Source organism: Muscardinus avellanarius (assembly GCF_963383645.1).
Source record: "Muscardinus avellanarius genome assembly, chromosome: 19".
NCBI lineage: Eukaryota > Metazoa > Chordata > Mammalia > Rodentia > Gliridae > Muscardinus > Muscardinus avellanarius.
In genome coordinates, this window is record NC_137805.1 from 34,274,734 (window position 1) to 34,302,416 (window position 27,683).

The window sequence follows — 27,683 nt, forward strand, 5'->3', positions numbered from 1 at the left end:
AGGATTGCAGGTTGGGGGACAGCCGCCTCAAGTAGTGAGACTCCGGACAACCTGTTTCCAAATAAAAATAAGATAGGATAGGACTGGGGGTGTAGCTCAGAGAAAGAATGCCCCCGAGTTCAATCCCCAGTACCAAAACAAGAACAAAACAAAAAAAGTGCTCTCTTTGGGTAGCCCATATACTAAAATTGTAACAATACAGAGAAGATTGGCACGGCCCCAGCACAAGGATCACATGCGAATTCGTGAGGCGTTCCATATTTTTATGTGAAAATACCAATGTTATTCTAAGTACCTTGTATCGGGAAGAGAGAATGGGGAGGGAGGGGGACAGCAAGTGTTGTGTGCATGTATATCGCTGTCAACATGATTTACATTATGATGAGACAATATATATATATATATATATAAACAAAAAACCAGAGGTCAGCCACTTTGAGACCAAAGTCTGCTGCCAGTCACCTACTACTTTTTGGGGGGGCCCATTGCTAAGAACGATTTTTACATTTTCAAATCGTTGGGGGAGGGGAGTCAAAAGAATGATAGGAGTTGGCGACGCGTGACACTTATCCAAAACTCTCATTTTAGCGTCCTGAAGGAATGTTTCATTAGGACCCAAGAAGGCGCCTTCCTCCCGGGGCTGTGTGGCTAAGACCACTTTGCCCACTTGAGAGCGATTGCAAAACTCGCAAAGCCTGACTTATTCAGCCCTTTCCAAAAGCTCCTTAAAACTACGGGCGATCACGTTCCCGGCGGAAAGCCTTCCTTGAGCTCCAAGGGGAGAGAGCCCCGGGGTCTAAAAAGATGACGCGGGGTCTAAAAAGAAGACCTTCCCGTTCCTGGGCCTCAGTTTCCCCGATTGTGCAAGGGGGACAGCCTGAGCGAGCTCTGGGGGGCCTGCCTAGCGCTAGCTGGGCTCCCGAGGGCGGGTTGGAGGTGCGGGAGCACTGGCAGGGCGCCCCGACGTGCGCGGGGGCGCGTCCCCGGGGTTTCCAGCTCGGCAGGGGAATTCCGGGCGGGGTGGGGGGCGGGCCGGGGCGGGGCCGCCGCCTATAAGAGCGGCCCGCGCCGGCCGCGGCCACTCGCTCTGCCCCTGGGCTCCGCCGAACCATGGCCCCCGCCCGCCTGCTCGCGCTGCTGCTGCTGCTGCTGCTGGGCGTGGGCGCCCCCGCCGCCACCGCCGAGTCGGTAGGTGTTGGGGGGTCCCCGGGGAGTGTTGGGGGGGTCCCCGGCCGCCTTTGTTCCGGAGAGCCTGCGATCGGGGGTTTGTGTGTGCTCTGGGGGGGGTGTCCAGGGGGCGGCGCCACCCCCAGCTGGACGCCGAGGCCGGAGGAACTTGGTGGGAAACTTTGCAGGAGGCTCCGGGGTGGCTGCTCCGCGCGCGGGGCGCCCCGGCGGGCGGTGCTCCCTCCTCCCCTGGCCTCGGCGCTGCAGCGAGCTCGGGCTTGGACGTGACTAAGCCGGTGTCAGCCCGGCTCCTCCGACGCCCTCGCCCCCTCGCTGGGATCCCGGGGCAGGCTCCGAGCGCCGCATCCCCCTCCGGAGCCTCTGCGCGCCCGGAGAGAGCAGCTTCGGGATCCCAGAATCCCAGGTGGCCTGGGGATGCGCCCGAGAGGGCAAGGGGTCGTTTGTGCCCGCCTGGTAGTGAGTGCACGCTGAGCCCGGACTGCAATTTCGGGGAGGGGGGGGGATCAAGGCCCTGTCCCTTCTGGTCTCCTGGTCACCCTCTGCACAAAAGGCGTGGGGCAGTGAGGCGGGACGTGACTGCGGATCCTTTAGGGGCTCCAGAAGTTGCGACGCCCATCTTTCAAGGGCAGACAGGAGGGCATGGTTTAGGCTCCGCGCTGAGCTTTCTGGAAGAAGTGTGCCTCGCGTGGGGGCGGAAGGGAGCTGAAGGCACGAAGGCCTTGGCGAGCCTAGAGGAACCTGGCCTTTCCACCGTCCCCTGGGCCACCCGAAGCTCCATCCCAGCAGCCAGCTGGGGAGGAGGGAGGCACCCTCATCTGGGAAACTGAGGCACGGGAGTTGCGGGGAAGGGTGGTCTGCCTCCAAGAGCTTAGGCTGTGTGGCCTTTAGCCCCCGTTTTAGGGGAGTGAGTTCCTGGAGTTTAATGATTAATGTCAGTTCCTTTGAAAGCCTTGGGTCATTTTTCCTTCCCTACTTACTGAAGGGAAAGTTGGTTCCTGGGGCAGCCTCTGCTTGAGGCAGGGGGGAGAGACCTGAGCAGTAAAGCACAATTTCAGGCCTGCTGTGGGTGGTCATCGCAAAAGCTTCAATGCTCTTTCTTGGTGGGTCTTGCTTCTGTTCTAAATAGCCTCACAGGCCTACCAACTAACAGAATTCCAACCACAGTCCTCCTGTTTACTGTTCTTAAACTGGTCCTGAGGCTAGAGAAGTTAAGTAACTTGTCCAAGGTCACACAGTTAATGTGGGGCTGAGTCAGATTTTCAAATTGGGCAGCCAGGCTTCCAAGGACTTGCTTTTCTCTTCTGTTGTGAGTGGCCCCTGCTGTGTCCCAGTTGAGTAACTGGAGACTGGTCTAGAATCTTGAGATTTGGAGCTGAAAGGCCTCTGGGGACTGTGAGCTGGAAGGACCTGAGTAGGGTGATGACCTCAAAGCGAGAGTTGAGTGGCTAGCCGGGCGTGGCGGCCCAGGTTTGTAAGCCCAGTACTTGGGAGGCTGAGACAGGAGGATCGCAGGTTCCAGGCCAGCCCCGCAACTTAGGGCGACCCTGTTTCAAATTAAAAAATAGGGCTGGGTGTAGCTTGAACCTAGAATGCCCCTGGCTTCAATCCTCAGTACAAAAAAAAAGAAAAAGAAAAAAGAAAGAAAGGAAGGAAGGAAGGAAGGAAGGAAGAGAGAAAGAAAAGAAAGGTAGGTTAGTGGTTGAGCCAGGGCTAGCGTTCCCCCACTGCATGAGCTTCTGAGGGGAGTTTAAGAGTCCAGCTCTTGGGAAGGCATTTGTAAAGACACTGGCCAGGCCACATGGGGGAGAAAAGGAAAGGACCCAGGTGGTGGCCACGCGGATAGTCACATGCTAATCTCTGCCCAGGGGCTGCTGAGCCTGCAGGTGCTCCGATAGGGAGGAGAGAGGGAGGAGCCGACAGCTGTGTCTCAGGGGCAGCGAGAGGATGTGGTTTGGGGGAGGGGAGGAGGTCGGCTCAGTCCAGTAGGGTGACCAACCCATCCACTGCGGAGAAGTCAGCCCTGGGCAGCTGCTTCTTGAAAGAGGTGTGAGTCTCCTTCTGACCTCCGCTTTCCCCTCCGTGAATGCCTGTGACATTAGCCTCTAATTGAGGGACAGGGCTTCCCCTCTTGACCCCTCTCCTCCCGGGTTGTGGCCAGAAAAACCTGAGCGAGTCTCCGCTGACTTAGATCACAAGATAATCCGGGGCCTGCCCTCCTTGCAGGCAGAGAAAAATGAGGCCCAGGGAGAAGGGTTTTGCTAGCAACAGTTATAATTTATTGAGTAATTTCCAGATGCCAGAGCTGGTGCATTTTTGTCTTGTTTTGTTTTGCGGTACTGGGAATTGAACCCAGGGGCATTCTACCTCCAAGGTACACCCCAGCTCTAGTTTGTATTCTTTGTTTTGAAACAGGGTCTCACTAAGTTGCAGAAGGCCTCACTAAGTAGCTGAGGCTGGTCACGAACCAGCGATCCTCTTGTCTCAGCCTTCTAAGTGCTGAGATTATAAGTATGTGCTACCATGCCTGGCAACTGCGTTTTCTTTCCTTTTTTCTTTTCTTTCTTTCTTTCTTTCTTTCTTATTTATTTATTTATTTATTTATTTATTTATTTATTTATTTTTGCAGGTCTGGGGATGGAACCCAGGGGGATTTGACCTCCGAGCTATACCCTCTGTCCTATTTTTTATTTTTTATTTTGAAATAGGGTCTCACTAAGTTGTGCAGGGCCTCACTAAGTAGTTGAGGCTGTCCGCAAACCATGATCCTTTGGTCTCAGCCTCCCGAATGCTGGGATTACAAGTGTGTGCCACACGCCCGGCTGCATTTTGTCTTTTCAAGCACATGGGGAATATAGTGAACACACCTTCCATAGGAGAAAACCGAGATAGACAGAGAGACAGAGACAGAGGGGAGAGAGAGAAAAAAAAAAAAGAAGAAAAGGAGGAGGAGGAAGAGAAGGAGGAGGAGGAGGAAAGAGAAGAGGGAGAGAGGAAAGAAAATGGTACCATCTTGGGGTATCCCATCTTCAGATCACTGGCTAGCGATGACTTTTCCAGTAGTGCATATCAGCCCCTCCCCTAATTTTAGGTTCGGTCTAAAGGCCTACCCTCCCACTGGATGGTGACCTCCCCCCTGCACCTTGGCGCCCCAGGTTTGGGGAAGGGAACCCAAGCTGAGCACCCAAGCTGCCCTCTCCTCCGTTTGGCGTTTGGCATCTGGCGGGGTTTGCCATCCTAAACCAGTTCTTCCTGTCCAGCTGGAGCCTTCCCTTCCTCTGCCTTCCTGCCACTCCCTCCCTGGCCAATTAAAGGCTGCCTTGTTTTGGGAGTTGGGGGGTGGGCCAAGGTGTTGCTGCCCAGGGGCACGGCCCACTGACTTGGCACCAGGCCCAGGCAGTTGTGGGGAAGTATCCCCCACTTAATAGTTGTACTTCAAGTTAAAGATATTTCTGGTCTTCCTGAGAATTTTCCTTGATTGCACAGAAGTGGGATTGGGGCGGAAGCCCAGGGGCTTCTAGGACCCTTGAGTATCCAGCAAAAACTCTCAGGATTTCATAGGAACCCAAGAAGAATATTTGCACCACGCTTTGGAGGGCTCCGTGAGTTTGGAGGGAGGTCCATTGCCCTCTCTGGGCCGTTGTCTCCCATCATTAAAGAGGAGTTTGAGGGATGGTGGCGCACACTTGTTCTCCCAGCACCTGGGAGGCAGAGACAGGAGGATCGCACAGGTTCGAAGCCAGCCTTAGCTACTTAGTGAGGCTCTCAGCAACTTAATGAGACCCTGTTTCCAAATAAAATATAAAAATAGGTCTGGGAGTGTAGCCCAGAGGTAGAAAAGCCCTTGGGTTCCACCCCCAGTACCAAAAAAAATTAAAAAGAGGAGTTTGAGCTGGATGGCTTCAAGAACCCTTCCCAGCGCTGATATTTGATTAATTAAATAACGACTCTTCAAAAAGGGCTGTGGAAACCAGAAAAACATCTAAGGCATTCCCTCCAGGGAATTAATATTCTCCACCAAATCCACCCACACCCCCCAGGGCAGGAACTCTGCTGTATTTATTTTGGTGAAATATCTGTTCTATCCTTAGTACTCAGGAAATGTTTGTGTGAACGAATAAACTGTGTGACTATAAATTCTGAAAGGTGCACTGAGGTTATTTATTACCAGCGTGAAGGTCTCCTCAAGAAAACTGACGGCGAGGTAGGTATTTTATCTCCATGTTTATAAGAAACTGCTGTCCAGAGTAGAGTGGTTCACCAAGGTCAGACCCAGGTCTGACTTGATAGTAGTCCACGGTATCTGGTTTGATCACCCTCAGAGAACATTCCAGATGAAAAGATCTGTGGGATTGGATGGGAGATATCTTAGATTCTACTTCTGCATTGCTGAGTGTCCTTGAGCCTACGTGTCCTGTGTTTGGGTCTCTGTCCCCAACTCTAAAATGAGGGACGGCTTATCCGGGTACAGTGGTACATGCCTGCAATCCCAGCATCTGGGAGGCTGAGGCAGGAGGATTGTGGGTCGAGGCCTGCATGCAGTAACTTAGGCCCTATTTCAAAATAAAAAGGGCTGGGGGTGTAGCTCAGAGGTAGAATGCCTCTGGATCCAATCCTCAGTACCATTAAATTTAAAAAATGAGATTGGAGCATTGCCTTCTAAGAGTCCTTCCTGCCCCATAGGCCCACTGATGAGAGGGGAGTTTTCTTGGCCTTCTTGGTAGAGTCTAAACAAGTCCTGGATTCGAAAAGTGGGGGTGGACATTCAACTCCTTCCATCCTGAGCTCCTAGAAACAGAGGGCTTTTCCAAGGACTTGAAGTGCTGAGCCAGCCTGGGCTCTCAGCCCCAGCCCCTGTTGGGAGGGATTGGCTCCCAGCTGGGTGGGTGTAATTTCCAAATGAAAGCTTAAAATTGGGGGAAGGGGATAGAAAGGGCTCTGTGAGTCACCGCAGGCTAATGTACCCTGCCTGAGTCACCCGCTTCCTTTGAACCTCTTGGCTAATACCATAGTGGGGGTGTTGGAATGGGCATAAGACTGTTACCTTGTCTTTTGGGAATGGGTGACTTAGTGTCCAGAGCCTTGAGGGAACAGAGAAGAAATATTTGCACTAGGCCTGCACCCTCGTAGTCCTGTGTCTGGGTGTGGACTTTGACACTGCACAGAGTTCAGCCCTTTAGACCTCTGCCGAGCAGGGAGGGGGTACCGCTTTTCCTCCTTAAAGCCAAACAGTCTTCATTGGGTGGCGGGAAGGCACTGAGGCATTGGTTTGGTGTTGGACAGTACTAACTCCAGAGGTGTTAAGTCCACCTCTTACTCGGGACACTACTTTGGGCGTGCTAGTCAACTTCTCTTTGAGCCCAGTTTCCTGGTTTGTTAAGACCTCAGAGCTGGGGGTATTGCTTAGTGGAATAGTGTTTATCCAGCACTCGCCAGACCCTGAGTTCTCTCCCCAGCATCTAAAGAAATAAAAATTGTGATGCCTTTGTGAGGTCTAAAGAGGACAAGCTGCGTAGAAAGCCACCTCCTGTAGTGTAGTGCTTAGCGGACAGGCAGCATTTCTTGGCGGCTGACCCTTCCTTGCCTGGGCCCTTAGAAAGCCACTCATTCCCCACACCTAACCCCACATCTGCTAGGTGGAAATGGAGGAGTCCAGGGGAGAGGAGGAGGGAGTCCAAATCTCCTGTTTGTTTATCTTAGAAGTGGGCTGTTTGCTAATTATCGGATGAGCATATATTTAAACAAGAACCAGTTCCCAGCAGCCCCACCTCTGCCTGCCAGGATCCGCAGGAGCCCCAGGCTGCAGCCGGCAGGGAGAGGGAGCTTGCATGCGAGGAAGGGGCCTGGACCACTGCAGATACTGCCTAGGCCCCTCCTGTGCCGGAGGGACAGAGTTCTCTTCTAGGGAGCCTGAGTGATTGCAAAGGGTACTCTGGGCTTTGGGGGGTGTGGCGATGGTGGGGAGGGGGCGGGAAAGGTACAGTGTTGTGAAAAGGCTTGCTGCCCCAGAGAAGAGGAGAATGCGAATGTCAACAGGTGGAGTCTGAGAACTAGAAGTGTGACTTCTTGGGTTGGTTTGTCATTAACACACTGGTGACCTTTGGGCGGATTCCTGGCCCTCAGGGCCTCTCTGACTTTGCCTACTAGAGGTTGGGTAAATGGAAAAGTGGGTACATTTTACAGCCAGAAAACCTGTCTCTGTCCCAGCCGCTGCCACTGGCCCAGGGACAAAGAGTTGGTTAATAAGTCACTTTGTGGATACGAGAGCCCTAGTGTCCTCTATAAAACACCTGTATCACCTGAGGATCATAATCGGTGTTTGGCAAACTTGTAAAGTGCTGGCTTAAGTTGAGTTTATTATTAGCAGCTGGACAAGGGTTCCTAAGTCGGCCAGAAGTTAGCTTCGGATACCTTGAAACTGTAAATAAATGGCTTCCCACAGTGGTTGGGTTCAGGCCTTCTTATCCTTTTTCCAGAGAGCTCCAGAACTCCCCAAAAGATCACTCTGGCCAGCTGGGTGTGGTGACACAAGCCTGCAATCCCAGTACTTGGGAGGCTGAGACAGGAGAATCGCAGGTTCACAGCCAGCCTTAGCAACTTAGTGAGGCTATCAGCACCTTGGCGAGAGACCTTGTTTCAAAATAAAAAATAAATATAGGGCTGGGGGTGTAGCTCAGAGGTAGAGTGCCCATGGGTTCAATCCCCAGTACACCCCCCACATACACAGAATCACTCTGATTCTGTGATTTTAGTTCTGACCACCCACCCTGGGCCAGACACTACTATTCAGTGCCCCCCCCCCAACTGTGCACCTGCCCCTCCCTCGTCTCTCATGCCCGGGAAGCTCAGCTGCCCCAGTTTTCCCTGGCAGAGAAGCGGTGCTGTCAGGCGATACCTGGGTAATGTAATGGTGTGTGTGGAAACACTGCGTGCAGCTGGGCGGTGGCTGCCAGGCCTGTGAGGACAAGGGCACCCCGAGTGGGGACACACTCCTTCCCTGGGGGGGGACCCCCGGGGAGAGGATCATGGGACAGTCTAATCTGGTCTGCAGCGGCTGCAGCAGGGAGGTGGTGACCCATCTAATCTGCTGAGACCAGGCTGCAGGGGAGTTTGCATCTCTGCTCTTACAACACAGGAGGCCTGTTTGTGTCCCGGGTACGGCCGCAGGTCCAGCAGGGATTTCGGATCTGCTGCCTAGATTACAAGCTCCGGCTTCAATACACCTCTGTCTCTCAGAGGCCCTGAGGGAGCCAGCCCCTCCCAGCTGTCTCCACTGGTAATCGGAGCAATGCCCAGTTTGGTTACCAGGCCTCAGGACAGAGGGATGTTTTGTTTCTTTTAGACCCATCATTTAAAAGTGGAGAAACCGAGGCTCAGAGAGGGATCTCCCAGGACCACCTAGAGAGTTAGTGATGTAGATTGGCTCCTGGTAGGAGCTGGTCCAGAGGCTGCAGAATAATCCTCCCCCACCCTGGGGGTCCTGTAAACCCTTGCCCAGCTGCCCTGGGGCTTGGTGAAAAGCTGGCTGCCGGCAGTGCCAGGCCTGGCACTGGAGAGCGATTGTGTTCAGAGTAACCTGACCTTGAAGTGGGCAGCCGCTGACATTTGAACCCTCATCCACCTCCACCCCAGACCTGGCTTAACCCTTCTGGTACCAAAGCAATGGACCGCGGATTGGTGTGTGATTTCTTTTCTCCTTCTAGTTCTCTTTTGTCCCTTCAAGCAAGTTAGGAAATACTCTGGCGATCCGGGTCCCAAGTGGGATTCCTATGTCTCTGGTCAGTGCTTCTTCTGGAACTATACAGATTTCCTTTTTCTCCATTTGCTTAGGACAGGTATCCAAAGCGGTATGACCCCGGGTAGGTCTCTAACTCATCTCTGGGTCTTTTCCTCTTGAATAGTCTGAAGGGATCTGATTGGTTGCTGAAAGCTGCTGTTCTCGGAAGCAAAATAATAACCCGTGATAGGTTATGTCCTTCTGTAGATTGCAAAAGCACCTCCTATCCGCTGGCCAGCTTCTTTGTAGCACTGGAACTGCTCCTACCAGTTTTCTTCAGGTCTCTGACCCTTTGAAGCACTAATCCCCTTAGCCAGAAGGAAGACAGGTGGGGGTTAATAATAGCCACCACTCACTGAGCACCTGCTGTGTACCAGGTCACATGCTGGGACCTTTGCACACAGCAGCGCATCAACCTTAATCTTGATCACTCCGCAAGGTGCTGCTAGTCCTGGTCCTGAGAGTTGATTTAGAAGCCTAAATCAACTCTCAGGTTAGAAAGTGGCAGGACTATGGTTTGCTTTGCAGGTCTTGGCCATTTGGGGAAACACCTGACCCTTCAGAATGGGATGAGGAGAAGGTGCAGACCATGTGCCCTGGGCATCTCCTGCCAGAATCACTCTGGTGGGTCCAGCCGTTGGAGCCCGAGGGACCTCCACCATCCTCCCACCCCCAATTTGGGCTCAGCCCCTTAAAGAAGGATCAAGTGTGGCCCTGACCCTGCCTCCCCCCCCCCCCCCCCCCCGAGGCAGCTCCGTGAGGGGTGGGGAGGTTCTATTAGTTCACAGTTAACCAGGCCCTGACCCTGCACTCCTCCCCCTGCTCCAGCTAAGTTTCTGTTCCTTTGTTTAAGCAATATCACTTTCACCTTGTTTATTCCCTGCCAGGGAAGGGGTGCCCTGGAGCCCTGGCCGGGCAGTGTACTGAGGTCTGCGGGTTTAGGGGAATAGCCTGGTTGTGTTAGGACATAGTCTTGGAAGGTCTAGCTAGCCCTGAATCCCAGCTCTTGCTTTTTAACTCTGTGACTTTGGATAAATGGCCCCAGCTACTCCGTGTTTTTCATCCTCAACACAGGGAGGGAGCGCAGCAGCTTCCAGGGCCGCTGATCCTGTGAGCTCCCAGAGGGCAAGCCCAGCGGGGTGCCTGCTGCCCTGGATACTCCTGCCTGTCACCCCAGGCCCCAGGTTTTTCTTGGATGACGGAAGCTGTAGGACTTTGGAATAAGATTGGTGACTTTTTCCTAGCTTCCTGCTATAAGCCGGGAGACTATATGGAGAATATAATAACTGGGGTGACAGCTGCTGCCTGTGGATTTGCTGAACCCTTACAGGCAGCCAGAACTCTTCCCAGGAAGGGCAGACAGCTCCTGCCTGCGAGCTCTCCGACACCTGGCTCTTGAGTCCAGCTCTGCTGCTGGCTGCTTGGTGACCCTGGCAGGGTCCCTTGCTTTCTAATCTGTGAGGTTATAAAATGCAACGGTTGGGCTTGCTGGCCTCAGATACCTTCTGCGGCAGGTGTCAGTATCTATAAAACAAAAGCACTTTCCTCCTCATCTGCTTTTCCCTGGGTGGCCTGGGAAAGAATCCAGGACCTCTAAGCCCCCCGGGGCACCAATTCCCGTGTTGTCCACAGCCACTTGGCCCTGCAGGGTCTCTGGGGCCAGGCCCACTCACTGTCTTGTTCAGCTGGTGATTTCTGTTGTGCATTCGTGAAAAGGACAAAGATGCCGGGAATGAGAGGGCCCCCGAGGGTGCCTGTGCATGCACACACATGTGAACACACGTGCCTGGGCAGGGCTGGGGTGAGTCCAGAGGAATAGACCACATCTTTAGTCAGGCGCAGGGCGGGGTCCGCCTCTGGTCAGGGCTGGGCTTGGCTGTGGGGTGGCCTGGCTCTTCAAAGCCACCCCAGACTGAATGGGCCTTGTCTGAAAAGAGGGTGGGGGGAAGGGAGTGCCCTTGATGCCTTCGGAGCCTTGGCAAAAGAGCAGGACGATTGCCTGCGGTCCCAGGGGCTTGGTTCCAAATGACCCCTGGCCCCCTGGGAAACTCCCAGGGGTCATGACCAGAGAAGGGGCCAGAAAGAGGCTTCCGGAGCTCAAGGAGGATTTATTGTTTTGTTTTGTTTTGTTGGTGGTACTGGGATGGAACCCAGGGTGGAACCCAGGGGCTTTCTACCTCCAGGTTACACACCCAGACCGATTTTATATTTTATTTGGAAACAGGGTCTCACTAAGTTGCTGAGAGCCTCACTAAACAGCTGAGGCTGGCTTCGAACCTGTGTGATCCTCCTGTCTCAGCCTCCCATGCGCGGGGGATTACAAGCACGCGCCACCCGGCTCAAGGAGGATTTAATTCCCGGGGTCTGCCAGCAGCAGCCCTCACATGGCCTGGACTCCCTCCTAGGCTGGTGAGTGCAGCCTTTGAACATTCCCTCCTGGACTGAGCACCGTCCCGAGGGTCTGTTCCCTGCCATACCATTGACTTCCGAGGTATCTTGGACTACTTGTTCATCTCTGGGATCCTGGTACAAAGATGTAGGGTGAGGTATGACCAGGTGCCCTCAAAGGAGGCTGCACTGGAGTAAATCTTGGTTTCCGCCTCTGTTTCTCTGCTGTCTAGTCTTTACTTCCCAGTGGCAAATTGAGGTAATCACTAAGCCATTCAGCACGCCACCGGGGTTGTTTTGAAACGCTCCGCGGAACTTTCACATACTAAAAGAGAGTCTGGGTGCGTAAACAACATTCCAGAGTTCCCCGGAAAGGGAGTAGGAAAGAGCCGTGGACCTGGAGCCTAGGTTGGAATCGGAATTGCAGCCCCCGGCTAGCCCCCCCTGCCCAGCCCACTTCCCTGGTTGGAAACTTCTGTCCTGAGGACTTTGAACTCTGAGATCCTCCCCCAATCTGGTTTTCAGGCCTGGTCTACAAGAGCCAAGGTACCTTCAGTTCCCCTCCAGGCAGGGCCCCTTTCCAAGCTGGGGTAGGCTGCGGGGTGTCCACGATGTGCTTAAGGTTATGTGGTTAAAAGCCAGGTGACCCGTGCCTGGGTTCTGGTCCAGCACGGCCACTTTCTGCCTGTGTGGCCTTAGACAACCATTCTAAGGGCCCTCCTTTCCACCTCTGCAAAGAGTCTGCTGAAGACTACAGCCCCACGAAGTACTTAGTTAAGGCCCGCTATTTAGTAAGTCTGGATGCCCTGCTGTTTGGGATTCTGAGCCCCAGGGACTTTTCAGCAGGGGCGGGGGAGTAGGAGCCCGGGACCCCACCCTAGGTATAGGCACTTACGCAACCGCCAAGGATCCTCCCCCCTGCCCTGCCCAAGCCACAGGCACAGGCCAGCAGCAGCGCGGGGGCTGGAATTCCAGCTGCCAGCAGCTCCTGATGCCGGAGTTATGAAGTCATCTCTTACCAGGGCTTAACCCCTTCTGGCTCCCCATCCCCACGTGTGCCGAGCGTTCAACAGAGATTCTCCGTATTGTATCCGTGGGAGAGAGGGAGGCTTATCTGCTGCCTCCCTCCCAGCCTGACCCGGCTCTCTTCCGGGAAGACAGATCCTGCCCCCGCAGGGTGGAAGAGAGGGCAGTCAGTCCACCATCTCTCCCCACAAGTCGTGGAGACAGTCGAGGAGGAGCCTGACCTCAGAAGGACCTTTCCACGCTATTGCCTTGTTTTACCCACACCTTGACATTCCTTCTCAGAATCCCGAAGGTGGTCATGGTGGTCTGAGCTGGGGAAGGACAGCCTGGGGGCCTTGAAACAGGGACCTGGTAGCACTCTCCTCTGAGTGGTGTAGCTGTGCTGTGTGACCTTGGGCAAGTCACAGCCCTATTCCCAGCTCAGATTTTCCCCAAATTCTGTGAAAAGGAGAGGGAGACAGGACTCCCTGTGTCTCTAGCTTGTATTCTGTGATTCTAAGTAGTAATGGGGTCTGAAGAAGATGGGACTGTTTTGTGGCAGTGAAGGAATGTCCCTTGGTGGCGATGCTGGGGACAGACAGGAGCCCAAGCCCAGAGGGTAGAAGGGTGGTAGGGATCTGAATACTTCCTTGGGCTTCTAAGGGAGGTTTCTCTTTACTCAGCTGAGTTGTGGCAGGCAGACTTCAGGGCTCTAAGAAATTTCTTTGCATCACTAGGCGTTGGACATCACCCTTCTGAAACTCACACTGCGGGACCAGCTGGGTCGCTGTGGGGTGGGAACCGAGTGTTACTTTTGGTGTTGGAGTGAATGGTCGGTGAGGGCAGGGACCATGTCTTGCACGTTGCTAGCAGTAGAACAGATCTCCGGGAGATTTGGGACTGCAAGACTGGATCCGGGAGTTCCTGCTTGAGTCACCAGGTCTGAGCAGCTGTCTTGGGGAGTGAGGAGCTTGTCCCGCCCAGTTTGACTCAGCTGGGAAAGGTGTCCCCGACTGGGCAAGACCAAGCCAGCAGTGCACTCCCTACCATGCGTGAGTCACCTGCCACCCATCACGGGATGTGGGAGTGTAGTATCCAGGGGCTGCTGTGTGTGTGGGGACCGCGGGCTCCAAAGTGGGCAGCCCTGGTTGCAGTGCCGTCTTTCGCCAGTCTAACCCCAAAGAAGCGATTTAAAGTCTTTAATGCCCAGTCTCCTTGTTTGTAAAATGAATAAACAACATGCCATTGGAATTATTCAAAACAAGGCCTGAGCCGGGTGTGGTATAATTCCAGTACTCCGGAGGCTGAGACTGGAGTATCACAGATACAGACGCAAGACCAGCCTCAGCAAGTAGTGAGACTCTCATCAACCTAATGAGACCCTGTTTTAAATAAAAAAGGGCCTGGGGATGTAGCTTGGAGGTAAAATGCCCCTTGGTTCAATCCCTAGTACCTCCCGGAAATTTTTTTTTTTTTTTTTTTTGGTGGTACTGGGGTTCCTGGAAGCCCTTCTACCTCGGGGCTACACTCCCAGACCTATTTTATATATATTTTTGTTGTTGTTGTTTTTTTGAAACAGGGTCTCTTAAGCCAGGGCGGCTGGCTTCGAACCTGCTATCCTCCTGTCTCCGCCTCCCAAGCGCGGGGATTACAAGCGTGCGCCACCACGCCCGGCCCGAAATTTTTTTTTAATTCAAAACAAAAACAAGACCTGACCCATAGCAAGTGCCCAACAAATAGTACCTACTAATATTAATAATTTGATATTACAATTGTATTATTTTTACTAACTGAGAAGGGAGAATGGGAAAGAGACTCGCCTAAGTTCACACAGCAAGTCAGGGGCTGAGCCAGACGCAGACCCAGGACTCCAGACGCCGGCTGGGTGCCCTGCTGTCCCCTGTTGCTCGTAGTGTTTGGTCTTGGGGCCCACCTGTTGTCGAGTCCTGGGGGCCCATCGGTTGATGCTTCTTCACCTTTCATCCTAGATCCGAGAGACCGAGGTCATCGACCCCCAGGACCTGCTAGAGGGCGGATACTTCTCCGGAGACCTACCTGACGATGAGGATATTGGAGGGCCGGGGCAGGGTCTCGATGACTTTGAGCTGTCCGGCTCTGGAGATCTCGGTATGGAGGCCATGCTGCACAGGCCGGAGCTGGAGGGAATGGTGTTTCCTCTAACAAGGACTATCACCATGCTTGGAGCTGGGGATTTTTTTTTTGTGAAGATTTTCTTACAGTTTCTCTTCTCCCCTCAAAAGGAGAAACAAAAGTACTTTAATGTTGGGCGCAGTGGTCCACACTTGTAATCCTAATCCTTGGGAAGCTGAGGAAGGGGGATCGAAGGTTTGAAACTAGCCTCAGCAACCTCGAAAGACCCTGTTTCAAATAAAAAATAAAATCGAGCTGGAGGTGTAATTTGGAGGTAGAAGGCTCCTGGGTTCAATCCCAGCATTAAAAAAAAAAAAAAAAAAAAAAAGTATTAGCCTTCTCTATCCCTGAGACTCTCTGGGAGGAGTTGAGTTTTGCTTTCATTTTAACTGTGGGTTTTCAGGTCCCAGCCCTTTGGTGGCAGGCTGGGGAAGGAGGGCCCATGGAGTGTTTTCCGTTCTTTTGAAAAGGAAACCTACTACGTCAGAAATGGGAGTCAGGTGGCAGGGCCATGTGTAGACAGAGATGGGGGTTGAGGGACCAAGAAAGAGGCCCTGCTTCCGTGGGGGTAGGGAAGGGATGGAGGGAGGCCTCCCTGGACCAGATCAGGGGCCATATCTTTCTTGGTCTGTGACTTGTTGGTCCTGGCCTCCAGGACAGTTATTGAGAGGCATCACTCCTATGTTCAGGGGCATGATTCAGAGTTTGGGCTTCGGAGTCAGAGTCCTGACTTGAAACTTCAACTCCCGAGTCGCTGCTGAGCCTCAGTTTCCTAATCTGTAAAATGGGAATAGTAACGACCGTACATCAGTGCATGTTGGGGAACTGAGCTGAGTTAAAGCTCTTGGCACATGCCAAGCACTCAGCAACTATGTGTGGTTTTTAAAAATAAATTTTACCGCCGGGTGTGGTGGCACATGCTTGTAATCCCAGTACATGGGAGGCTGAGACAGGAGGATCGCAGGTGCGTGGCCAGCCTCAATGATTTAGTGAAGCCCTCTGTAATTTAGTGAGACCCTGTTTTAAAATAAAAAATAAAAGTCAGGTGTGGTGGCACACACGTGTAATCCTAGCATTTGGGAGGCTGAGACAGAAGGATTGTGGTTTGTAGACAGCCTCAGCTACTTAGTGAGGCCCTCTGCAACTCAGTGAGACCCTATTTCAAAATAAAGAATAAAAATAGGGCTGGGGGTATAGCTCGGAGGTAGACTGCCCCTGGGTTGAATTCTCAGTACTGCAGGAAAAAATAAAATAAAATAAAAATAAAAAATTGGGCTGGGGGTGTAGCTGAGAGTTAGAATGTCCCTGGGTTCAATCCCTAGTACCACAAAAAAAAAAAAAAAAGAAAAGAAAATCAACTGTGTATCTTTAGGGTATAGAACATTATACCATCACCTCAATAAAATGTTTTATGTGGTGCTGGAGATTGAGCCCAGGGCCATTCTATCTCTGAGCTATACCCCCAGCCCTATTTTATTTTTTTTATTTTGAAACAAGGTCTTGCTAAATTGCAGAGGCGGGCCTCAAGCCTGCAATCTCAGCCTCCCAGGTATCAGGATTACGGACGTGCACCACCAGGCCTGGCTTCAATAAACATTCTAATATTGCAGTGTATGGTATTTAATATTGCAATCAGAGTCGACCCCCTGAAACTTTCATTCCCTGGGCATCTTGTTTAAAGGCAGGCTCCGAATCGGTCAGCTCTGAAGGTCTACATTTCTACTGTTGGTCCCTGGAGTTAGACTCTACGGAACAAGACCAGAGAGCTGACCAGGTGTCCACCTCACTACTGGTGCACACGTCGCTGTTAAAGAGCCATAGAGGCAGGTTTTAGGAGTCCCATTTTCCAGATAAGGTGACTGAGGTTGACTGAGGTCCACTTGCTGGACATAGGGAGCATTTAGGGGCTGTGGTTGTAAAGTAGCCACGCATCAGCCACTACTGAAAGGGTCAGTTGCCTGGGGGTGACGAGCCTCACTTCTGAGCTACACCCCCAGCCGTATTCTAGCTTTTATTTGGAAACAGGGTCTACGGAGTTGCGGAGGGCCTCACTAAGTTGCCTAGGCTGGCTGAAAACCTGCGATCATCATGTTTCAGCCTCCCAAGTACTGGGATTACAAGTGTGGGCCACCACTCCCGGCCAAGATTGCAGGTTTGAGGCCAACCTCAGCAACTCAGCCAGACCCTGTTTCAAAATAAAACAAAGGCTCACACAACCTTTCTGACCTTACAGATGACTCAGAGGACGCGGAGACCTTCCCTGAAGTGATCCAGCCTTTGGTAAGTGCTGCACACCCTGCCCCCCCCCCCCAAGGAAAAGGGCAGGAAATATGGCCCCAGGGCCGGACAATTGGGAGGTCTGACTGCACTCTACAAGAGGGCTTTTCATCTGGGATCTTGGGCTCTTTTGGGGACAAGCCCAACTGGAGCTGTCCGCCCTGCCAGGGTCATCCCTGCCAACACCAGCTCCTTTTCTGTGCATTTATAGCCATTGTATATAGCAAAAAAAAAAAAAAAAAGCAAATTGTATATCCAGTTCTGTGTCCTGCAGTTTCCACTTAAACAATAATCCTGAGTATTTCAATATTCTTGTCATTTTTTTAGGCTACACAGTAGTTTGCTTGATTTCTTTTGTTGATGGAAAAATTGTTTATATTGTCTTTTTTTTTTTTTCTGTACCCGGAGTGGAACTAAGAACATTCGACCTCTGAGCTACATCCCCAGCCCTATTTTTATTCTTTATTTAGAAACAGGGTCTCACTGAGTTGCAAAGGGCCTCACTAAGTAGCTAAGGCTGTCTGCGAAACGTGATCCTCCGGTCTCAGCCTCCTTGTTTATTGTCTTTTGATATCCTAAAATTAAAACAACATGGCAAGTGTTTTTGACACACATGTTAACATGTGTTGGCCCCTTAGGATAGACCCAGAGGCAAAATTGCTGCCTTAAAGGGCAAGCAGATTTATTTCTATCTTTTTCTTTGGGTTCTGGGGATTTGGGGATTGAATTCAGAGCTGTTCTACCCCTGAACTACATCTCCAGCCCCTTCATTTATTTGTTTTGTTGTATTTTTTGTTGTGTGTCTGTGTGGTACTGAGGATTGAACCCAGAGGCATTTTACCTCTGAGCTACACTCCCCGCTCTGTTTTCTTATTCTTTATTTTGAAACAGGGTCTCACTGTTGCAAAGGGCCTCACTAAGTAGCTGAGGCTGTCCATGAACCGTGATCCTCCCATCTCTGCCTCCCAAATGTTGGGATTATAAGTGTGCATCACCACGCCCGGCTTCTATGTCTTTACTCTTTATTTTAAAACAGGGTTTCACTAAGTTGGGGAGGGTGCCTCACTTAAGTTTCTGAGGCTGGTCTCGAACCTGCGATCCTCCTGTCTCAGCCTCCCAAGTTCTAGATTATAAGTGTGTGCCACCATACCCGGCTTGTCGTAGTTTTTGGTTTTGTGGTACTGAGGATTGAACGCAGGTTATGTTGTGCCTCTGCACTACAACCCCAGCCCTATTTTATTTTACTTTGAAACAGGGTCTTGCTAGTTGCTGAAGTTGGTCTCAAACCTGCAATCCTAGCTTGGTATGGTGGCGCACGCTTGTAATCCCAGTACTTGGGAAGCTGAGACAGGAGGATTGCAGATTCACTGCCAGCCTCAGCAACTTGGTGAGGCCCTTTGCAACTTAATGAGACCCTGTTTCCAAATAAAAAATAAAATGGGGTTGGGGGTGTAGCTCAGAAGCAGAAGGCCTCTGGGTACCCAGTATCACACACATACACACAAAAAGCAAAAAATACTCCTGCCTCAGTACTGTCGCAAGACTGAGACTACAGGCTCACACTACCACACCTGGTTGGGTTTTTTTTTGGTGGTACTGGGGTTCCTGGAAGCTCTTCTACCTTCGGGCTACACTCCCAGACCTATTTTATTTTTTGGAAATAGGGTCTCCTAAGCCAGCGCAGCTGGCTTCAAACCTGCGGGATCCTCCTGTCTCCGCCTCCCAAGCTCAGGGATTACAAACGTGCGCCACCTCGCCCGGCTGTTTTTTTTTTTTTTTGTTTTTTTTTTTTGAGACAGAATCTCAGCTAAGTTGCCCAGGCTGGCCTCAAATTCGGGATCCCCATTCAACCGTCTCCTGAGAACTAGGATTTGTGGCATGTGTCACCACGCCTAGCCAAATGGCTTTCAGAGTGGTTACTCCAGAATCCTGACCTGCCGGCAGAGTGGGAATGCCTGTCTCTCTGTGCTCTGGATCAGATTAATTCCCCATTCAGATCGGATAGACCTGAAAAGTGAAAGACGAGGATTTGAGCAGCAAAACTTTTTGAGAGGTTGTCTGTGGTTGTCTCCTATCCAGGACCATACGGTGCAACCCAGATTCTCCACCTGGGTGACCGTCCCATGCCCTGCCTGGGTCCCTCCAGGACTCAGTACTCACTCTGTGTGGTGTCTGTCTCCTCTCCCTGCATCCAGGTACCCCTGGACAACCACATCCCTGAGAACGCAGGGCCTGGGAGCCGGGTCCCCTCTGAACCCAGGGAGCTAGGAGAGAATGAAGTCATCCCTATAAGGATCTCACCCTATGACGGCAGTGAGGATGTACCCAACAAGGTGCCCATGCCCAGCACTGCCCAGAGCACCAACATCTTCGAGAGAACCGAGGTCTTAGCAGGTAAGACCGGGACAGGTTGGGAAGGGGTCAGGGGTGCCTCTGGCCCAGGAGATTGCCCAGGCCTTGAAGGACTGAACCTTCCTTAAGAGGTGGGGGAAAAGGAAGGAAAATTGCATATTAAAGGCTTGTAAAGAATAGGCATTGAATTCTAAGCCCCTCTCAGGTATTTTTCAAAGCCTTTTGCAACCTGGGTTTGGCATGTTTGAGTTAATCATTGAACAGTTCTTTGCCTTGAGAGGCCTGGAGCTTTCTTAGACTTAGGTTGGCTTCCCCACCCCCACTCTGTCACTTGGCCACCTTGTGACCTCGGCAGAGACCCCTGGAACTGGACGAGCCCCCGTTTCCTCACTGGTAAAGTGGGATGACAATCACCTCTTTGGGTTTGTGTGAGGAGTCCAGGAAAAACAAGAATATGGAATTCCTTTGCAAACTCTAAAGGGCTGTTCCCATTGTTACTGCTGTGTGTGTGTGTGTGTGTGTGTGTGTGTGTGTGTGTGTGTGTGTGTGTTTTACTGGGGATTGAACCTTGAATCCAGGGGCATTCTACCTCTGAGCCACACGCCCAGGCCTTTTGTTTTGTTTTGCAACAAGGTCTCTTTAGGTTTCTGAGACTTTGTTGCAGAGACTGTCCTCAAACCTGCGATCCTTCTGTCTCAGCCTTCCTTGTGCTGGGGTTGCAGGCTGTGCCCCCCACACCCCGCCTGTCAGTGCTATCTGTCAGTGAATCTTGATTGTTTCTTCAGTAGGTGGAGCACAAGGTATCTTCAAGTGCTGGGCTGTGATATGGAGGGCTTGCAAGGTTAAATGTCTGGCCTCAGGGGAGTACTGTGATAACTGTGTTGTGTCAGCTCTGTCCCAGGGCGTGTCAGGAGTGGCTGTGTTAAGCCTTGCCAGGGGCTGTCAGCTGGGTGGTGACCTGTCCTCCCCTGGCAGCTCTGAGGTAGGTGTACTGTCCAAAGCTGGTTGTCAGGGGAAGAAAGACAGGTCCATAAGCTGTGGCTAAGGGCCAGCCTGGAGGAACCGGCCTGGCGACTGGGCACCTGGGGCCCATGCTGGCTTCTTCTTCTTTTTTTTTTTTTTTTTTGCAGGATTGGAGATGGAACTCAGGGGATTTGATCTCTGAGCTACACCCCCTGCACCATTTTTTATTCTTTTATTTTGAAACAGGGTCTCACTAAGTTGCAGAGGGCCTCACTAACTAGCTGAGGCTGTCCGCGAACCGCATTCCTCCGGTCTCAGCCTCCCGAATGCTGGGATTACAAGCGTGCGCCACCGCGCCCGGCTCTCCAATCCTATTTTTTATTTTTTATTTTAAAACAAGGTCTCACTAAGTTGCAGATGGTTTCACTAGGTACCTGAGGCTGTCCAGGAGCTTGTATTCCTCCTATCTCAGCCTCCTAAGTACTGGGATTACAAGCCTGTGCCACCACACTGGGTTCCTAGCCCTATTTTATTTTTTATTTGGAAACAGTGTCTCACAGACTTGCAGAGGCTGGTCTTGAAATTCCCACCCTCTTAGCTGGCCATGGTGGCACACGCTTGTAATCCCCGTGCTTGGGAGGCGGAGACAGGAGGATCGTGCTGAGGCTGGCTTAAGAAGACCCTGTTTCCAAATAAAATATAAAATAGGTCTGAGAGTGTAGCCCAGAGGTAGAAGGCACCTGGGTTCCATCCCCAGTACCACCAAAAAAAGAAAAAAAAAGAAAAGAAATTCCCACCCTCCCGTCTTGGCCTCCGAAATACTGGGATCACAGGCATGTGTGGGCCACCTCGCCCGGCTTTGAACCAAGATTCCTGACTTTCCTTCACCACTTTGCGTATTGTAGCTTGGGAGGATGGGCTGTCAGAACCCATCCAGTGGTCAGCTTTTAGCCTTAGGTGTTCCGATCTGTTTTGAGGGAGTGCTTCGCATCTCTTCCGTCTCTCTCCAGTCATGGTGTCTTACTCTTAGCTGGTACTTTTTTAGGTCTGCCGGTGACAGGTTTTTACATCGGTTGATTTCTAGATCTGTGGGTTAGGTTTAACTTTAAGCAACTAAGAGTGCCACTGCTTCTAAAGGAAAAAAGTTTAAAACACTGATCTCATGCAAGCCGCTCTTTCTTGTCCAGGGGAGGCTGAGGCAGAGGCTTTGGGTCACAGGGCAAAAGAAGAACTGAAGTCAGGCTGTCAGTTTACTCCTCCAAGCTGAGAATTAACCAGTATAAGATCCTTAGGCGAAAAGGTTCATTTCAGCCAGGCGTGGTGGTGTATGCCTGTAATCCCAGTACTTGGGAGAGTGAGTCTGGAGGATCGCAGGTTCAAGGCCAGCCTCTGCAATCTAGCAAGACTCTCAGTAACCCTTTGATCCCATTTCAGAACAAAACAATATAACAAAAAGAGGTAGGTCGGAGTTAGAATGACCCTGGGTTCAATCCCTAGTACCACAAAGAAGAGGTACACCTTTAGCTAACAGAGGAGGGACCCTCCATCCCAAGAGCTTTTTTTTTTTCCTTTTCATTACTGAGGATTGAACTCAGAGGCATTCTGCCTCCGAGCTACGCCCCCAAGCCCTATTTTTTATTCTTTATTCTGAAACAGGGTCTCACTAAGTTGCGGAGGGCCTCACTAAGTAGCTGAGGCCGGTGACAACCCCGCGATCCCCCTGTCTCAGTCTCCCAAGTACTGGGATTACAAACATGCACCGCCACACCTGACTCCCAGCAGCTTTTAAACAGGAGTTTTATTAATTGCTTGCTGTATGCCATATGATTCTTGCAGCCCTTGAGTCTGCACAACAATCTGAAATGGGGTCTAAGTAACTTGTCCAAAGCCACAAGGCCAGGAAGTGGTGGGCATTTGGACCTAGGAGCCCAGTTGATTTCTGAGCCTGGGCTTGGACCTTGACCCTGGGTAGAATCCCAGCACAGCCGGAGGGCCTGAGGAGGTTGGGGCTGTGGAAAGAAAAGCTGGTAGAAATGGGAATGGGGTCGCCACCTGCAGGAGGTTCCCTGTGCTTTTTCAGGACCCTTACGGAAATACTTCGTTGCTGCGTTTTCTAGGGTGTTGGCCAGGAAAGAAGTTCCCTCGGTTCCTCTGGGCCACTCCACTCTCTTCTGTGCATGGATTTGTAGTTTGCACAGCGATGGAAAATTAATCCTCTTAGCCCGAGTAAGACCGAATTAGGGGACTCAATCTGCCACCGAAAGGATTCTGTGATCCACCCTGCCCCCCGACAAACAGCAATGAGCGATGCGGGCCACCTGGCCTGTGGACAGAACGGAGCTCAGGTCCTGACTCCAGCCGGGCCCCCCTCACCGCCCCGTGAGTGAGGAGCGTTAGTTAAGTGCGCGAGGTGGTGAGCGCAGTCCAGGGGATAAACCAGGGGTTTGCAGTTTGTGAGCCCTGAGCGCAGGCTCTCGACTGGGCACCCTTCCAGGCCAGCACATAATGTACTTACTCTCCAGGACAAAGGCATGAGAAAGGTTCTACTATTTGGGTAACCTGTAACCCGCTGGCGTGGACATTCACGTGCTCCACGCAGGCAGGATGCACATGTCCGTCTGGAGCCGTGCGGGCCTGAGTAGCTGTGTGCGCACCTGGGGAGAGACGCCCGGGTGCCGAGGATAGCCGCGTCTCGGAGGGGCTTCAGGAGAATGCCTTTACTCCTGTCCTGACTCCGTGTAAGGCTGTTGTGGGGAGTCTCTTGAGAGTGGAAAGAGCATCCAGAGCCCAGGCGTTTGTGGGGTGAGATAGTGACTTTGGCCCCTTGTCATAACTGAGGTCATAAGGGTCCACCTGTGTGTGTGTGTGCGTGTGCGATGTTACTGGGGGGTCGGACTCAGGGCCGTTCCACCTCTGAGCTCTACCCCCAGCCCTATTTAATTTTATTTTAATTTTTATTGTGGTGTTGGGGGGATTGACCCCAGGGGCATTCTACCTCCGAGCTACACCTCCAGCCTTATTTTATTTTTATTTTAAAACCAGGTCTCTCAAGGTTGATGAGAGTCTCACTAGTTGCTGAGGCTGTCCTCAAATTTGTAAGCCTCCTGTCCCGGCCTCCCGAGTGCTGGCATTGGAGGCCTGTGCCACCACGCCTGGTTTATTTGTTTGTTTGTTTGTTTGTTTGTGGTACTGAGGAGTGAACCCAGGGACTTTCTACCTCCTCTGAGCTACACCCTCAGCCCCATTGTGTGTGTGTGTGTGTGTGTGTGTGTGTGTGTGTGTGTGTGTGTAGTACTGGCTGGGCTATACTCCCAGACCTATTTCTTATATTGTATTTGGAAACAGGGTCTCACTGAGTTGCTGAGAGCCCCACTAAGTAGCTGAAGCTGGCTTCGAACCTGTGCCATCCTCCTGTTTTAGCCTCCCAAGCACTGGGATTACAAGCGTGCACCACCACGCCCGGCTTCCCAGCTCTATTTTATTTTATTTTATTTATTTATTTTTTTGCGGGTCTGGGGATGGAACCCAGGGGCATCTGACCTCTGAGCTACACCCCCTGCCCTATTTTTTATTCTTTATTTTGAAACCGGGTCTCACTGAGTTGCAGAGGGCCTCACTAAGTAGCTGAGGCTGTCCGCGAACCGCGATCCTCCAGGTCTCAGCCTCCCGAATGCTGGGATTACAAGCGTGCGCCACCACGCCCGGCTTCCATTTTATTTTTAATTTTGAAGCAGGGTTTCACTAAGTTGTGGAGGGCCTCACTAAGTAGCGAAGGCTGTCTCAGCTTCCCAAGTACTGAGATAGCCACCGTGCCCAGCTCTGAGAGTCAAATCTAATAAGACGTCAGCTTGCCCGGCACCGGGGCAGTGAGGTCCTAAGGGCTGACTGTGGGTGGGCGAGGGGGTGCGGCCCCAGGTCCGGTGAGCAGCTCTGCCTCTCTCTCCCTCCGCAGCTCTGATCGTGGGTGGCATCGTGGGCATCCTCTTCGCCGTTTTCCTGATCCTGCTGCTGGTATACCGCATGAAGAAGAAGGACGAAGGCAGCTATGACCTGGGCAAGAAACCCATCTACAAAAAAGCTCCCACCAACGAGTTCTACGCATGAAGCTTCCCCAGGGGTGCTGGCCTGGACTCTAGAGGGAAAGGAAGCCAAAGGATTGTGACCGGTGGGCATTAGGTAGGGGAGGGCGCTCGATACTGACCCATCAGCATCTCCAGCTCCGGTTGCCCGTCCAGGGTCAGAGCAAGTGACATCGTCTTCTGCTCTGCTGCCTAGCTCTTCTGGGTTCTTTGGGCCTTTCATTGCCCCAGCAGAAAAATGGGGTTAAACTTGGCCTTTCTGAAGCAAACCTGGGATTATTGAGTCATTTTGTAAATTTCCAGATGAGAATGTAGGACCAGTTTAGAGCCGGTTGTACCGAACATGCCTTATTCAGGTGCCCCCGAAGAAGCCGAGGGGTCGAGGGGTGGAGCGTGTGCCTGTCCTGCCCCAGCGGCTCCTCCCCTTCCCAGCCCGTCCTTCTGCCAAGACCCAGGAGAAGGGGCTGGAACCCGCCCCACCTCGAGGTGTGTGGTCCTTGTGAGGAGGGTCGCACTGCAGGGTCTCTGCTACACTCTTTTCAGTGACTTTTGGAACTCAGTCTTTTTTATTTGGGGAGGGGAGAGTAGGGAGAAATGCTGAAAGCTCACCCTAAAATGGGTTTGCTAGAATATTAGTAAGTCCATTTTTAAGTTTTTTTTTTGTTTGTTTTTTTGTTTTTTTTTTGGTGTGTGTGTGTGTGTGTATGGTACTGAGAATGGAACCCAGGGGTTTTCTACCTCTGGGCTACACCCCAAGACCTATTTTATATTTTATTTGGAAACAGGGCCTCACTGAGTTTCTGAGAGCCTCACCAAGTAGCTGAGGCTGGCTTCGATCCCACGCAGACCCCCTGTCTCAGCCTCCCAAGTACTGGGATGACAAGCGTGCGCCACCACGCCCGGCTTTGTTTTGATTTGAAATGGTTCATTCCTTTGTGCAGAGCGCCTCTGCCAGGTCAAGAATGTATAGACGTGTACTTGTTCCTAATTCTTTCACACACATCTCCCAGCCCCTGCTAAGTTTGTATTTAATGGTTTAGGGTTTTTTCTGTTTGTTTGTTTTGTTTTGTTTCTTGAAAATGAGAGAAGAGCTGGAGATATGATTTTTATTAATTTTTTTTTACTATTTATAGCTTCAGACAGGGCCTCTTCTTTCCTCTTTTTTCCCCTCCTTTTTCTTTAAAGATCCCCTCCCATTTTTTAAAAAAATTATTTCAGACTGCTTACAACCTTGGCCCTTTCTGAAGCTGCTTTGTCTAAGAAGTAGCTTTTGCTAAAACATAGTTTTCTAGCAGAGCCCAAAAATATGCTCTAGGGAATGGTGGGTATTTGTGTCTGTGTTCTTGTAATATATTATTATTATTCCTTGGTTCTAGAAAAATAGATAAATATATTTTTTCAGATATAATGTGATATTTCTAGTTTCGTGTTGGCCGGGTGGCCGAGTGAGTGGATTTTCATGTGGCTGGCTGGGTATTTACCTCTGTTTCTTGCCCTCTTCCTGGTGCCTTCTGGGGTTTGGGGTAGTTGAGGGTAGGTGATTCTAACTTTCTTTCTGCCTTCTGTTAGGGGCCCCCGCCCAGGTGTTCTAGGGTTTACTGACTTCTGGGTGCTGGGGCCCTGTGGTCCAATACAGTAGCCACACGTAGCTGCTTAAATTAGGTCAATTCAAGTGAGAAATTCATTCCTCAGCCACGCTGGCCACATGGCAAGTGCTTGGTCGCCCCCCTGGGCCCTGCTGGCTTAGCACACTACAGCCTTGCGTGGCTGCAATGACCTGTGTCTCCTTGGGCAAGGGGAGGGCACAGAGAGAAAAATTGAAGAGGACCCATCTGGGGCCTGCTCTCCGGGAGAGAGAGTCCCGGATAGCGGTGGCCTGGCCCGGGCGGGTGGTGTCTTGAGACCCCACTGGCTGGGGTGGAGGGGTTCACCCTCCCTGCTTCACCTGGTGGCTGTTAGCTCCGGTCACCATGGGAACCAGGGTCTCGGCTGGCTGGGGCTGCTAGGCCCAGGACCCTTTTCCTCAGCACCTTTTATGCACCCCCCCACACACCCCCGTCACACTGTCATCTGTTACTGATTTTTTTTTTGATAAAATGATAATAAAACCTGGTACTTTCTAAATCATCTGCCTCTGTTATTTTATTATTTTACTCTTAGTATGCCAAGGAGTTGAACGTAGGGGCACTCATCCACTGAGCCCCACCCCCAGCCCCTTTAAATTTCACTTTAAAAGAGTCTCATTAAGTTTCCTACGTGGGCCTTGAACTCAGGATCCCCCTGCCTCAGCCTCCCGAGTAGCTGGCAATCCAGGTGTGCACCACAGCCTGTGTGTGTGTGTGTGTGTGTGTGTGTGTGTGTGTGTGTGTGTGTGTGTGTGACTGGAGACTGAACCAAAGAGCATTCTAATTCTATCTCTGAGCTGCACCCCCGAGCCTTTTTTTTTTTTTTTTTTTTAATTTAGAAAGTAAATTGCTGAGGCTGGCCATGAACCTGCGAGCCTCCTGTCTCAGCCTCCTAAATACTAGAATGACAGTTATGTGCTACCACCCCTGTCTAACCTCATGCTGCGTGTGTGTGTGTGTGTGTGTGTGTGTGTGTGTGTGTGTGGTACTGGGGATGGAAACCAGTAACGTTCTACTTCTGGGCTACATCTCCCGACCTATTTTATATTTTATTTGGAAACAGGGTCTTGACGGGTCCTGCCCGTCAGCAGTGGGGCTGGTGAGATCATGAGTACCGATGGCCCCGATCGCCACATGGAGCCGGGAGATTTGTCAAGCAAGATCTCATTTATTTTCCTTCAGGCAACCCAATTTAAAGCAAAAAAGGCAAGGGGGGATTTTCCGGTCAGGAAACTATTCTAACCTATCAAACTAAAGGTAGCGGGGGCCAGGAGACGCCCCCTTGTATCTGCTTGGTGCTATTTGTTGCGGGTCTATTCGGAAGTTCCGGCGGTTGTACAGACTTGGGTTCACTACATGTAGCCCATTCATCAGAGGTTTTGACAGGCGGCCAACGCGCTTGGCGCTACCTGTCATCTGGAGGTTGAGCAGACCCCAACAGGGTCTCAGTTGCTGAGAGCCTCACTAAGCTTCTGAGGCTGGCTTTGAACCTGTGATCCTCCTGTCTCAGCCTCCTAAATACTGGAACTACAAGCCTGCCCACCACGCCTGGCTCTCGCCTCATCTTAAATGCTAACGCCACACATAGCTAGTGGTTACTGTTCCAGACAGTGACCAGAACACTTCCAGTTGTCCCAGGAATTCCTGTGTCAGAATGTGTGAGACTTCTGCATTGATTTCAGTGTCTATCAGCTATTTGTACTCCCAGAGCCTGGTATACAGTAAGTGCTCAATAAAGTCACAGCCTGGTATTCAGTAAGTACTCCATAAGTGGTACTCTTCATCATTAGTGTCATCTTAAGGATATGGTATTAACTCCAGGAAGCTCCTGCATTCGTTACCTATTGCTGCGTAAAATTATCCCCCAACTTCGGGCTTTCA

The 27,683-nt window shown here is 51.5% G+C and overlaps 1 protein-coding gene across 1 annotated transcript; it reads left to right on the forward strand.

Annotated features, from left to right (window-relative positions):
• Positions 1 to 1,110: 1,110 nt before the first annotated feature.
• Positions 1,111 to 24,202, forward strand: SDC4 (syndecan 4; the record flags this gene model as incomplete). Its single annotated transcript, XM_080716634.1, has 5 exons — positions 1,111 to 1,188; positions 14,344 to 14,482; positions 16,740 to 16,786; positions 18,979 to 19,177; positions 24,051 to 24,202. 5 exons carry the CDS (start codon positions 1,111 to 1,113, stop codon positions 24,200 to 24,202), a joined length of 615 nt encoding a protein of 204 aa, XP_080572760.1.
• Between the last annotated feature and the right edge of the window lie 3,481 nt (positions 24,203 to 27,683).